This window comes from Salmo salar, chromosome ssa02 (assembly GCF_905237065.1).
Source record: "Salmo salar chromosome ssa02, Ssal_v3.1, whole genome shotgun sequence".
NCBI classification, from domain to species: domain Eukaryota; kingdom Metazoa; phylum Chordata; class Actinopteri; order Salmoniformes; family Salmonidae; genus Salmo; species Salmo salar.
This window is the reverse complement of record NC_059443.1, coordinates 92,310,716-92,325,352: the sequence shown is the minus strand read 5'-3', so window position 1 is coordinate 92,325,352 and position 14,637 is coordinate 92,310,716. Positions and strand designations below refer to the sequence as shown.

General features: G+C 39.4%; 1 protein-coding gene across 4 annotated transcripts; it reads right to left on the bottom strand.

The window, feature by feature from the left end:
• Positions 1-1,240: 1,240 nt before the first annotated feature.
• LOC106595807 (protein kinase containing Z-DNA binding domains) lies at positions 1,241-14,285 on the bottom strand. 4 transcript variants are annotated; one of them, XM_045712328.1, is made up of 11 exons: positions 13,797-14,285; positions 12,305-12,808; positions 11,667-11,708; positions 11,299-11,418; positions 4,738-4,851; positions 4,482-4,634; positions 4,064-4,241; positions 3,818-3,958; positions 3,327-3,425; positions 2,875-2,937; positions 1,241-2,770 (listed from the first exon to the last, which is right to left on the bottom strand). In XM_045712328.1, exons 2-11 carry the CDS (start codon positions 12,358-12,360, stop codon positions 2,636-2,638), a joined length of 1,101 nt encoding a protein of 366 aa, XP_045568284.1. In that variant the 5' UTR covers positions 12,361-12,808; positions 13,797-14,285; the 3' UTR covers positions 1,241-2,635. The 4 variants fall into 4 exon arrangements, with proteins under 4 accessions (XP_045568284.1, XP_045568276.1, XP_045568272.1 ...); XM_045712320.1 differs by having other exon boundaries at positions 3,327-3,428; positions 13,757-14,281; XM_045712316.1 differs by having other exon boundaries at positions 3,327-3,428; positions 13,797-14,281.
• Between the last annotated feature and the right edge of the window lie 352 nt (positions 14,286-14,637).

Below are 14,637 nucleotides of genomic sequence, written 5' to 3'. Positions count from 1 at the left end.
GTAGATTTATTATGATGGAGTTGATAGTGACAACCATCCCCATCCACCAGTAGGACCCCGGCTCCCCGATATCATCTCGGGCTATCCACCCGGGATCTGCCCCTTCGGGTGGAATCTCCCCCCGGTTTATCGGCCCGTTCCCCATCTCCAAGATCATTAGCCCCTTTGCTGTTCGTCTTCTGTTGCCCTGTACCCTTCATATACATCCCACCTTTCATGTGTCCACAGTCAAACCCATGTCTCACAGCCCTTTGTCTCCCGTTTGGAAAAAGCAGGAGTTGAGACACTAAACGCTGGTTGACTTGAACAGTCTCTCTTTTCTCACCCTCCTGGTTTTGACCCCTGCCTGTCCTGACTCTGAGCCCGCCTGCCTGAACACTATGCCTGATCCTGCCTGCCTTTTTTTTTACTATCCAAAGCAGATTGATTGTTTTCCGTTTAATTTGATTAAAAACCAAAACGTATTATAAATGTTCACCGTCCATAGGTTCATGGTGAGAACGTAGACTACATGGCTCTAATGCAAATATGATCTGTTAGATGGTTCCAGGATGTCTATTAAACATGACATTTGTGAGCAGTGTGGAAATTGCCCCTTTCTCTTTATATTGGATCTTTATCCAGCTCCTGTGAACAGTTTGGATTTGCATAAAACCCTCCATAGACTTAAATTTCCTTGTCTGTATTTTACGGCCACGGTACCATCGACTGCATTTAGACTCGGGCTCTATTTTTCGGCTGGCGTTAAATCGGCGCAAGTGTCAAACGGACGTTTGTATGAAATCTCGTCATGTAAAAACTGGCAGAGTGGTATTTTCCAGCCCTAATAATAGGTTCGGCAATTGACCTGTTTTATATCAGCTCATTGTGCTCAGATGGGCGGGTGGAGGAATATTTGAGGTGTGTCCTTAAAGTGCTAATTTCAGGCTGATAGGGATATTTCAGAGCAACAACAAGCTGGTTTCAGCGGTAACGCGGTTGGTTGTGACATGGATTTGGACAGCAAAAACTCAGCCAATCCAGCCGTGACACACACTGCCCGTATGTGCATGGACCAAGAGAAGCGGAATGTGCTTTTGCTGCCTGTATATACTTCCTATTTAGAAACCATTTTGTTTTATTTAATTAAAAACCAAGCCTCCTCTCAATGAAGGCTTTTTTATGTCTGCCCAATGCAGTCGTGAAGTAGTCAAGACTGTCGATAAAGGGTTTGGCTCCTGAGACCACTTGAAAATAAATCTTAAAATCACCAAAGCTTTATTAAAATACCAAGTTTGAGAGGAGTAAATCAACAATTTCCTGCATATTTGACCAATCACCCACTTTTTCTGCATAAAACAGACCCATCACCGCAGTACAAAAAAAACAGGGCTCACAATTTCAACCAATCACCGCATTTACCACGTCATATGGTTGAATCAAGCCACACGTCAACAACTTTTTCCCTCGTCATCGCATCTGTGACAAAATCATTGCATATTGCCATGCAAAATGTCAGAATTGCCGTAGAAAAATCAAGCATTTTTCACCAAATATCACTAACATTCCCCGCAAAATCTTGAAGGGACTGCTGAAAGCTCGAGTCATCCGTGTCGCGGAGACAGAATTCACGGTAAACGCTGCATATGTCGGATCAATTAGAAGCTCTGAGACTCACAGCTGGAATCGTTGCCAAAAGATGCTTCTAAAATGTATTGACTCAGGGCTGTGAATACTTATGTCAAGTAGATATTTCATTTTCAATTTATTAGCAAACATTTCTACAAAAACTTTGTCATTATGAGGTATTGTGTGTAGATGTGTGAAGAAAAAAAATACTTCATCAATTTTGAATTCAAGCTGTAACGTAACAGAATATGCTATATGTCAAGGGGTATCAATACTTTCTGAAGGCACTGTAACTGCCATATAACAACTAGACCGAGACTGCCCCCATGTGTTACAAAGTATACATCTCTTCTAGACATCGAGATACAGGCTTTATAATCTTAATAATATATAAAAACACCTTAACAACGCGCTCTTTATACAGTGTGTGTCTAACATTTCATTCGAAATCACGTTAATAAAAAATAAAAAAGACTTGGCCACATTAGGAAAAAACCATACGAGTACCCATCTTCCTGTAAGAACATTCAATGTTTCGTTTTCATTTACTTAACTTGTGACACTTTGTGTTTTGTGTTAATTTGGTATTTTTCTGTAATATTTTATGGACACGGCTTCTATTTCCCTGTTTAGCACTCTTGCCAGGTCGACCCTTGAAAAATAGTCTTTTTAAACTTAAAAATGGGTCTTACCTGGTTAAATAAAGGTTAAAAATATATAAAATAAGTACCAGCATTAGAAATATGTGATGGACCAAAACATTTTTCCTACACATAATATTACCATTTACCGTCTATTCCATGTAACCACCAACTTTTAAAAAGTTATCACATTTGAGAAACCGTACAGCAGAAACAAAAGTGCAACGATAAGTGCTAAAACGTTCCTGAGAAATTCAGTACGGTAAAAAAAAGAGATCCCATCCCAGTTTACTGCTTCAGTCGAGGCATGACATCATCACTATGTGTCCTGTCTTGAATCGGACGTGTGTCTATGCTGATCCCGGGTGCTGTTTACCCAAAGCATTTCAAGCCACTACCCTACAACATTTCATACAGTTCTGTGGTATTCCAGTTTGGTTTCCGAGCAGGAGCGCAGCAATCTCTTTGGCGTTTTGTCGGTTTGCAGGCGACTCTGACAGCATTTTACTGATGAGTTTATGCTGCAGCAGAAAACATAGGGGACAAAATGAAGAAGATACTGTGTACTCTCACTCTAAAACACATTGTACAGACAGGCAAACGGACAGTTGTCACCACTCCTTACCTCGAAGATAAACTTCTCACGGAAGGCACAAGGAAATGTCCTTGTCTGCAGGCTCTCGAACACCTGTGATATTACATGGGGCAGAACTCCAGAGTAAGAAGTGATGCTTTAGAAGTCAATAGCTACATTTCCATCAAATTGGCGACAGATTTTAATGCGAATATTCTACAATCTGCATAAAAAAACAGCATTTTCCCACCAGAGATGTTTCCATCAAATGTACTTGTTTCAGATAGGGGGGGGTTACATGATGATGATAGAGGACGGGGGGGGGGGGTTACATGATGATGATGATAGAGGACGGGGGGGGGGGGGTTACATGATGATGATAGAGGACAGGGGGGGTTACATGATGATGATAGAGGACAGCAATGATTGTCCAGTGAGAAGATTTTGGGCATGGTTTAAAATGGTCAGAACCAGATGTGAAAGCTACTGGGCGGTGTGCTCACCTTGATCTTCTCTGAGACAGTGGACATGTACCACAGGAGTTCAAACCATATCAGTCCCAGAGAGAATATATCCGTTTTCTCATCATATTTCCCCCCAGTCTTCTGGAAATACAAAAGTAATTTGTGGTTTGGGAGAGAATAACATTTACATTTTAGTCATTTTAGCAGACGCTCTTATCCAGAGCGACTTACAGTAGTGAATGCATACATTTCATTTCATACATTTTTATTTTTTCCCACGTACTGGCCCCCCGTGGAAATCGAACTCACAACCCTGGCGTTGCACACACCATGCTCTACCAACTGAGCCCCAGGGAAGACTATAACTAAATAAGAGTCCTTATGGACATGGCCAGACGTAAAATGTATGCAACCATGACTAAATCGCTTTGGATAAAAGCATCTGGTAAATGGCATATATTATGGCTAAACCAAGGATCAATTTGTTTCAGCTGAAAATATTATTAATTGGCAAAACAAAACTCTATTACCTGCTCAGGGCTCATGTATAATGGTGTTCCTTTGTTGACAGTCCTGTACATTGATGCTCCACTCGGAGTGGTGATCGTGGTCACAAGACCAAAGTCTCCAATCTTCACCATGCCATCACTTCCAAACAATATGTTCTCTGGCTAAAAAGAGATCACATTTATTAGGCGTCATTTTTCCATAAATGTCATAAATAATGTGGTTAACTTGGCATCTGAAAACACAGGAAGACAGATTCTCACAAATACCTTTAAGTCTCTGTGAATAAGTTCTTTAGAGTGGATGTATTCCACTCCACAAACTATTTGCTGAAATATTTCAAGTGCCATGGCCTTCCTTCTACCCGTATTCTTGCTAATCCAGTCCTTCAGCGTCCCTCCGTCACAGAACTGCATCTGAATGAACAAACAAGGCCAGTCCCCATTTCTGAAAAAACAGAAGTCAAGAAACTTTCTCTGGGACATTCAGTCAACTGAATTGATAAATACACACATAACGGTAAAGTGGTCTCGTGTGGCTCGCTTGGTAGAGCATGGCACTTGCAATGCCAGGGTTGTGGGTTCGATTCCCATGGGGGACCAGTATGGAAAATGTATGCACTTACGTAAGTCGCTCTGGATAAGAGCATCTGCTAAATGACTAAAATGTAAATGTAAAGTGATTCACCTTGAGCTGGAATCGGTCATTGAGTGGTTTGCTTGATCTTCGCTGGCTGTTTCAGACAGGTCTAAATCGGATTGCTTTGTTACATGTGTAGATCCATCTCCCTGGTCTGAATAATTGTCAGAGTCTTCTGAGATTTCAGACCAGACTGACGACCTAAGAGTTGAACACAATATGCTCCAGAATATACATTTTTGATGATCACAAATTAATTAATCTAAATGGCAAAATTAGACTTAATAATACTGTCTTTACTAACTCTGTGCTGTAGCCTCCATCGACCCAATTGGCATCCTCAGGCCAAGTCGTATAGTAGCGAACAATGCTAGAATGTTCCAAGGTAGCCAGTGCTTTCACTTCACGATTTGCTTCTCTGTAAGAGATAGGATCAGAATTACAACATGTAAATGAACATCTGACAGTTACTAATGAGCATCAAATATAGCATACAGAAGAGGGATACACACTATTCGTAACACGTTTAGAGGGGGAACAAAATGGGGATAGTAACGTCTTAGCCAATGACTGTATATATGAATGGACAAAGCCATCGATCATGTGACACCATTCATTCCTATGTGAAGACTCAACACTGAAGCCAAAGCCGTGTTCGAATACCCATACTAACATACTCTATTTTGTTAGCTAAGATAAGAATGATGGGAATAATCAAGACAATAAAACGTTGGGTAGTTAGTTAGATAGAATATAGTTCATATACTGGCAAGTTTGATGTATAAGTAGCCAACTAACGTCAGGTAGCTAGCTAACATACCGGTACATACTGCTGTAATAACATGCTATGTGGTTCGTAAGGACAGTGTAGCTAAAATAATTGTCAGCCAGCATAACGTGTAAGGTAACTTATTTGAAAAGTAATTACTTTATTACATTGCTCAACATTTTCTTAACATTTGTCATAATTAGTTAAAGCAATGAATTTGTATCCGCTCTCGTTGTTCTCCGCCATTTTCTTCAAATCTGAAAACGATGTGAAGCCACGCCCATTTCCCGAAGAATTGCATTATGGGCCCTAAAGTACAGAAATACTGTCCCCCGCTTTATTTAAAAAAACGTATTAACAACAAATCAATACAGGAAGTACATGTGGGAACACAAGTATATATAAATAATATACAAAGAACAATTGGGCTGGGGGCGTGGCTAGGGGGGTACAGTATCATATTACACAAGGACCTTAAGGGACATACAGACACTTATTATTCTAACAGTTTTTTGTCAGTAAGAGCATTTAATTGTCTTAAAATATAGTTCACTTTCATTTTGTAAGGTAAGAAAATGTGGTGTTTTGTTTGTACATTTATATTTGTGAATATGAAATTTGGCCAAAAGAATAATGAAATTAATTACATAAAATTGTTTCAGCTTATTTCTTTTGTAGGTAAAGAATCCAATCAGTACATCTCTCCACAATAGTGTAAAATCGTCATAAATATGTTCAATTATAAATCTACTGAGGTCTTACCACACGTTCCTTACATTAATACAATGCCAATAAAGATGCAACACTGTTTTCTGGGTGGTCATTACAAAAAAGGTACAATTTGAGTTTGTTTTCCTTAAACTTCTTCATATAGTGGTTGGCCAGATAATATTTATGAATAATTTTAAAGGAAACTTCCTTAATTTTGTTATTAACAAGTAGGTATGTGTGTGGCAACATCCAAACTTTTTCTCAACAGATATTATCAATAAATCCATTCCAATAAGGCATGACAACATCCTGCTGAAACAAGGTTCGTATCGCTCTGTTGTTGAATGGACCAAAAGAGAAACAAATCTTTCCTACTGATGAGTCAACAGAAGGTACGCTCTGAGGGTTAATGGAAGGTAGGCTCTGAGGGTTAATGGAAGGTAGGCTCTGAGGGTTAATGGAAGGTCGGCTCTGAGGGTCTTGACCCGTTCCTGAATAATAAAGCAACACCTGAGGGAATGGCATCTAAAACAATTGCAACATCTGTTACAGGGACCTTGTAAAGTGATAAGAATTCCTTATAACTGAGTAAAAGACCCTCTGCATTTACCAGTTGGTCTCACCAATAGGATATTAATATTTCAGAACCAATATTCTAAAAACAAAGAAGTATTTTTATACAATATGTCCCGATTACTCCATATATAGTGAGGGGGAAAAGTATTTGATCCCCTGCTGATTTTGTACGTTTGCCCCCTTACAAAGAAATGATCAGTCTATAATTTTAATGGTAGGTTTATTTGAACAGTGAGAGACAGAATAACAACCAAAAAAATCCAGAAAAACATTTGTCAAAAATGTTATAAAATGATTTACATTTCAATGAGGGAAATAAGTATTTGACCCCTCTGCAAAACATGACTTAGTACTTGGTGGCAAAACCCTTGTTGGCAATCACAGAGGTCAGACGTTTCTTGTAGTTGGCCACCAGGTTTGCACACATCTCAGGAGGGATTTTCTCCCACTCCTCTTTGCAGATCTTCTCCAAGTCATTAAGGTTTCGAGGCTGACGTTTGGCAACTAGAACCTTCAGCTCCCTCCACATATTTTCTATGGGATTAAGGTCTGGAGACTGGCTAGGCCACTCCAGGACCTTAATGTGCTTCTTCTTGAGCCACTCCTTTGTTGCCTTGGCCATGTGTTTTGGGTCATTGTCATGCTGGAATACCCATCCACGACCCATTTTCAATGCCCTGGCTGAGGGAAGGATGTTCTCACCCAAGATTTGACGGTACATGGCCCCGTCCATCGTCCCTTTGATGCGGTGAAGTTGTCCTGTCCCCTTAGCAGAAAAACAACCCCAAAGCATAATGTTTCCACCTCCATGTTTGACGGTGGGGATGGTGTTCTTGGGGTCATAGGCAGCATTTCTCCTCCTCCAAACACGGCGAGTTGAGTTGATGCCAAAGAGCTCCATTTTGGTCTCATCTGACCACAACACTTTCACCAGTTGTCCTCTGAATCATTCAGATGTTCATTGGCAAACTTCAGACGGGCATGTATATGTATTCTTGAGCAGGGGGACCTTGCGGGTGCTGCAGGATTTCAGTCCTTCACGGCATAGTGTGTTACCAATTGTTTTCTTGGTGACTATGGTCCCAGCTGCCTTGGGATCATTGACAAGATCCTCCCGTGTAGTTCTGGGCTGATTCTTCACCGTTACCATGATCATTGCAACCCCACAAGGTGAGATCTTGCATGGAGCCCCAGGCCGAGGGATATTGACCGTTCTTTTGTGTTTCTTCCATTTGCGAATAATCGCACCAAATGTTGTCACCTTCTCACCAAGCTGCTTGGCGATGGTCTTGTAGCCCATTCCAGCCTTGAGTAGGTCTACAATCTTGTCCCTGACATCCTTGGAGAGCTCTTTGGTCTTGGCCATGGTGGAGAGTTTGGAATCTGATTGATTGATTGCTTCTGTGGACAGGTGTCTTTTTTACAGGTAACAAACTGAGATTAGGAGCACTCCCTTTAAGAGTGTGCTCCTAATCTCAGCTCGTTACCTGTATAAAAGACACCTGGAAGCCAGAAATCTTTCTGATTGAGAGGGGGTCAAATACTTATTTCCCTCATTAAAATGCAAATCAATTTATAACATTTTTTGACATGCATTTTTCTGGATATTTTTGTTGTTATTCTGTCTCTCACTGTTCAAATAAACCTACCACTAAAATTATAGTCTGATCATTTATTTGTAAGTGGGAAAACGTACAAAATCAGCAGGGGATCAAATACTTTTTTCCCCCCACTGTATAATATCTGTGTGGCGAAAAATTATGCTTATAAATTAAGGACAAGAAAACCTGCCGATGAAAAGCAGAAAGTTTCACTGGAACTTTGTCAATATTATAATGGAAAAACAACATGAAGTTAAGGCCACCAAAAGTAGAGAAGACATGAGGAATAAAATTACACATAGAAGTGGGTCTTCTTAGGAATTGTTTTATCCAATTGATCTTAAAAGTATTATTTAAGGTAGTAAAGTCCAGAAATTTCAGCCCACCATACTCATAAGTGTTCATTACAACAGTTTTCCTAATGTAATGGGTACGGTTTCTCCACAGAAAGATGAAAAGCATCTGGTCTATCTACCCGTCGAGATAAAAAGATAGAGGGGCCATATGTTAGTCTAGAGAGACCTTCAGCCTTGGTTATTAGGACTCTACCTTTTAAAGACAAGTCCCTCTGTAGCCATTGATTTAGCTTCTTCTGGGTTTTTTTTAATAAGAGGGTTAAAATGTAGTAAGCCTCTAGACTTCTGACCCTTGGTAACGGTTATGCCTAAATATGTAAGTTCTTCTTTTACTGGAATACCGTATTATGATGGTGTCACACAATCTTTGACAGCCATGAGTTCACATTTGTTAATGTTAAGATATAGACCAGACGCTTTGGAAAAGGATTGTAATCACATTGATCGATATGGGAATTTAGTTAGCGTCTTTCAGAAAAAGTGTATAATCGTCAGCCAGCTGGCATATAATAATTTCTTTACCAGCTATGGAAATACCTTGTATAGAACTATACAAAACTGTACAGAACAAAATTGTACAGAACTATTATTTAAAGAATTTGTAAGAAGTTGGGTGATTAATAAAAATCGGTACGGAGAGATAGGAATTAGGCAAGGTTGTCCTCTCTTTAACTCAAAACTAGGTGAGGTGCCATATTTCAATTTGATAGAGCTGTTACCATTTGGATAGAGAGTCTTAATAGCCTTACAGAAAAAAAATCCCCAAAGCCAAATTTCTCAAGGGAGTGGAAGAGGAACTGATGCTCTACTGTGTCAAATGCTTTATAAAAATCAAAAACTAATATGAAGCTATCCTCGGTTATTAGGTCTAAGTAGTCAAGTATGTCTAATACTAGTCTGACATTGTTAGAAATATTTCTGTTCCTCATAAAGCCAGACTGTGTTTCATCCAGGACATGTTTAATTATTTTTGCAAGTAGAAAGGCTAATATCTTATAGTCATTATTAAGAAGACAAATTGGACGCAAGTTATCAATGAGCAGCACTTCTTCAGTGTCAGTGTTTTTAATCCCTGACTCATTGTAAGAGGAAGAACATTGTTTTTAATACTCTCTAAAAAAAAGACTTCAAATAGGAAGGGAGCTACTTGTTCAGAAAATAATTTGTAAAATTCTGAAGTAATTCCATCAACACCTGGCGATTTATTGTTCTTCAGTTGTTTGATAAACTCTATAATCTAATCTCTAATCTATATACAGCTGAAGTCAGAAGTTTACATAAACTAGTTTTAATGACTCCAACCTAAGTGTTTCAACCATTCCACAAATTTCTTGTTAACAAACTATAGTTTTGGCAAGTCGGTTAGGACATCTACTTTGTGCATGACACAAGTAATTTTTCCAACAATTGTTTACAGACAGATTATTTCACTTATAATTCACAGTATCATAATTCCAGTGGGTCAGAAGTTTACATAGACTATGCCTTTAAACAGCTTGGAAAATTCCAGAAAATGATGTCATGGCTTTAGAAGCTTCTGATAGGCTTATTTACATCATTTGAGTCAATTGGAGGTGTACCTGTGGATGTATTTCAAGGCCTACCTTCAAACTCAGTGCCTCTTTGCTTGACATCATGGGAAAATCAAAAGAAATCAGCCAAGACCTCAGAAAAAAATTGTAAACCACCACAAGTCTGGTTCATCCTCAGGAGCAATTTGCAAATGCTTGAAGGTACCATGTTCATCTGTACAAACAATAGTTTGCAAGTATAAACACCATGGGACCACGCAGCTGTCATACTGCTCAGGAAGGAGACGCGTTCTGTCTCCTAGAGATGAACGTACTTTGGTGCGAAAAGTGCAAATCAATCCCAGAACAACAGCAAAGGACCTTGTGAAGATGCTGGAGGAAACAGGTACAAAAGTATCTATATCCACAGTAAAACGAGTCCTATATCGACATAACCTGAAAGGCCGCTCAGCAAGGAAGAAGCCACTGCTCCAAAACCGCCGTAAAAAAAGCCAGACAACAGTTTGCAACTGCACATGGGGACAAAGATCGTACTTTTTGTCCATAATGACCATCGTTATATTTGGAGGAAAAATGGGGAGGCTTGCAAGCCGAAGAACACCATCCCAACTGTGAAGCACGGGGTGGTATGTTGGCGAATCATATGTTGGCGAATTTAGTACGACATCCGGGAACTTTTGGGATACTCACTACATCCAAACTATGACCATTAAGCATAATGTAACAACCCTGGGTTTATAAGCGCGGATATCGACTCTGCCGCTATAGCATGCTTTGGGGGCACAGTCGTTAGCGCTGGACTTCGGGCTAGAAGGTCGAGGGTTCGAGGCCTGCTCCCTGCCTGTTTCATTACAATACTATATACTCAATTCACATCACAAATAGAACGGTTTGTATGAGTATTCGAACACAGCTCATATGAAAACATGGCATCTCACGGAAACATAACATGCAGTTTGAGCTACTCCAGGAAGTGACGTTGCAGGCTAGCTCAGTGCTGCCCCCTCTCATTGAGTAAGTCAAGGTGAAGGCCGACCGGGGTACTGCAGGCTGCCATTAGCAACTAAACTATCCATATAAAACTTCTTCTGTGTGTGATTTTAAAATAAATCGGTTCAAGGACATCTGGTGTATTAGAAGCAACTATTGGTAAACATAATTGCCTTTGAATTATGTTTTTTCAAGGTTTTCCACATAGATTGCCATTTTTCCATTTGATTTGACTATAACGGAGATCCTGTTTTCCTGCTGCAGTACCACAGTCGGCCTTTAACTTTGGGGCTTCAATGAGAGGGGGTAGTCGTTCTCCTCTGGTCTTACCCCATATTCTTCACAATCTTCACAGCGTACGTTTTTCCATCCAATTTGTGTTGGGCTTTAGTGACACACCCAAAGCCTCCTGCACCCAGAACACTCAATAATTTGAAATCATTGGAAAACCTGAAATCAAAAAATAATTCAGATCTTGAGTGTTTTAATAGTGAGGGTAGACTATGGTAAATGTTTTAATAGTGAGGGTAGACTATGGTAAATGTTTTAATAGTGAGGGTAGAAAATAGGTAATATGCGTTTTTCTCTCTTTATTCACAGGTGAATGGGATGTTAGTACTATTGGTCAGGTGGTCCTATCGGTTACCTAGGAAGTTTGATTAATAAAGATATAATAATAAAGGTTAATAAATAAATACCTGGAGCTTTCAGTCAGTCTGATGGAAATATCTTGATAATCACTTGATAGAGGCAGAGGCAGAGAGAGGAGAACACTTTCAAATTCACCTGCCCCATATATATATATATATCAATTAGAAAACTCCTTCCCCAAATATATATCATCTAGAAACTCCTTCCCCAAATATATCAATTAGAAACTCCTTCCCCAAATATATATATATCAATTAGAAACTCCTTCCCCAAATATATATATATATATATATCAATTAGAAACTCCTTCCCCAAATATATATATCAACTAGAAACTCCTTCCCCAAATATATATTAATTAGAAACTCCTTCCCCAAATTCAAAATGAAAAGTTTTACATTCACAGAACAATCTAACAAAGATAAACTTTATAATTTTTGGGGAAAGGTCTGATGTTATAGAGTTGGCAGCACAGTATGTCACAGCTTGCCACTAGGAAACATCATGTACTATTGCCAACATGAATGATAAGTAATAGAATATATAACTACCTGAAGTAATTTTCTATTTTGTTTGTGAAATTGGATTCTGAACGTTGAACATTATTACATTTCTGTGTTGGATATCTTTTAGTTTCATTTGTTATACATGTTTTTCCCTATGTGTGCCACATCGACAGACTTACCTCTGGCATTTAATAAGCTTTCCTCCACAGCTGGCTTCATCATTCAGTTTCCACATGTTCCCTCCCAACTTTTCTGCCTTACCGCTACTTTGCAAGTCATAAAGATGCTTATTCACACATTTTCGTGATTGGCCCAATTCTCTGACAATTTGTTGTGCACTCACTCCTCTTTCATCACTCTTTGACTTCAGCACCCTCCTCACGTCCTCCACTGTGATGCCAGGGGTCTTGGAAGGACTAGGCACTCGATCTGACTCTGGAACACTCACAGAGACAGACGCCGCCCCTGGTTTCTCCACAGACCAGACTGGTCGTTTGTCTGGTGTTGCATAAAGATGTCCAGCTCTTTTTAAAGTGTACAGGACACTGTTTACATCATTGGCCGTCTTCAGTCCAACAGCCTTCGCTATCTGGAGGGCAGTGGATCCTTCTTTCTTCACCTTTAAAAAGGTACATATTCTCTCCTTCAAGTCCAACTGGTCTGGTTGTCGCAGGACATAGTCACTAGAATGTTGAAGCATGGGAGTAAAGGAAAAAGAAAAAAATGACAGACTTTAGCCAGTTGATGTTCAGTGTACAAGTTACAATTATGAAATCATTGTCATATACTGTTGGAAGTTAGCCTGTTGGAACCAGCCTGATTGCTGCGTCAACTTAAAAAGGGATACTTAGACATTTTGTCAATGGAGCCCATGATCTACTTCCCCAGAGTCTGGTGAACTCATGGTTACCATTTGTATGTGTCTGCATCCAGTATGAAGAACGTTAGAGGTAGTTTTCACTAGCCAATGCTAACTAGCGTTAGCGCAAAGACTGGAAGTCTATGGTATCTAATAGCAAGCTAGAAGTTACCATAGACAACTAGTCATTGCGCTAACGCTAGTTAGCAACTTCCTCCAAATTGCACACAGACATACAAATGATATCCACGAGTTCATCTAACTCAAAGGAAGTAGTAGAGTTCATTCAAATCCTGAATGAAATAGAATGTTGAACGCAGCAATCAGGCTGGTTCCACCAGTCAGTATGTTGCAAACCTCTGAGCATAAAGAACGGAGTTCATGCTTTCCAACCATAAATAATACAAGTTATTACTAACACAAACAGCTATATACAGTTACATGTATTTATTCATGTAATCAGTGTGAAACATGATGAATACTTGAGTGCCAGAATTTCTAAAATGGTCTCATAACTAACATAGTTGCTAACCTATAGGATCCCTCATGTTAACCAGGTAAGGTCGTATTTCATATAAATAAACAGATTTGAACTTTACATTTATAGAAGTACTCGGTCTACGTTGAATTTCATATAAATAAACAGATTTGAACTTTACATTTAAGGAAGTACTAGGCCTACGTCGGATTTCATATAAATAAACAGATTGGAACTTTACATTTATAGTACTAGGTCTACGTTGAATTTCATATAAACAGATTTGAACTTTACGTTTATAGAAGTACTCGGTCTACGTCGGACTTCGTCTTACCTTCCAGGTGACGAGACAGATGACTTGCGAGAGTTTTCTTTTCGGTCATGCCTCGATGGGATCCAGCTTTTGTCAAATTCAGGTCAAAAGCATAATTGTTTTTGCATTTTAGCTAACCCTAACTCCTTTCCTAATCTTTTCCTAATTTTCCTAATTCTCATAACCTGTCACTCCTAACCTGCTGCATCAATTCTCCTAAACCTGATTCAAAAAGTCAATTCTGACAGAAACTTCATCCATTCTAGACATGACCCTACAACCCGGAAATGAGTTACGTCTGATTCGTTCAGCCATCCCTATGGCGAAAATTAATGGGGAGAGAAAAGGGTTTAGGAATAAACGCCGAAAATCTTCTAAGCCTGTGTTTACCACATACCCAATTTATTTTCGTCATTTATCAAAAAACGCCATTCATTTTCTCCATAGGATCTGTCCAAAGAACCATTGACGGAGTTAGTGCCTACAAAAAGACGCCATTACTATCTCACTGTAGTGTTCTGTAGGCAATTTCGTTTTCGCTTCGCCTGAAAACAGTACTGAACCTGATATGAGTGTCACCCTGTGATTCACCTGAACAGCTTCTAGTGGTCGCTATTGACCATAAAAATAAAGGTATATAGCGCCATCTAGCGGCTGTTCAGGCTACCTCTTACTCAGCCATGATGACTCAGTTATTGAAACCGATTCTAGTTTTATTTTAGGCAAATGTCCACTGTTATTACTTAGGTTTTATGTCTATTTTGAGTTAAATTAAATGCCTGACTAACACATGTATTCTTAATAACAGGGCTTCCTGCTTTTCACAATCCCCAAATCCAGAACAGATTCAAGAACACATACA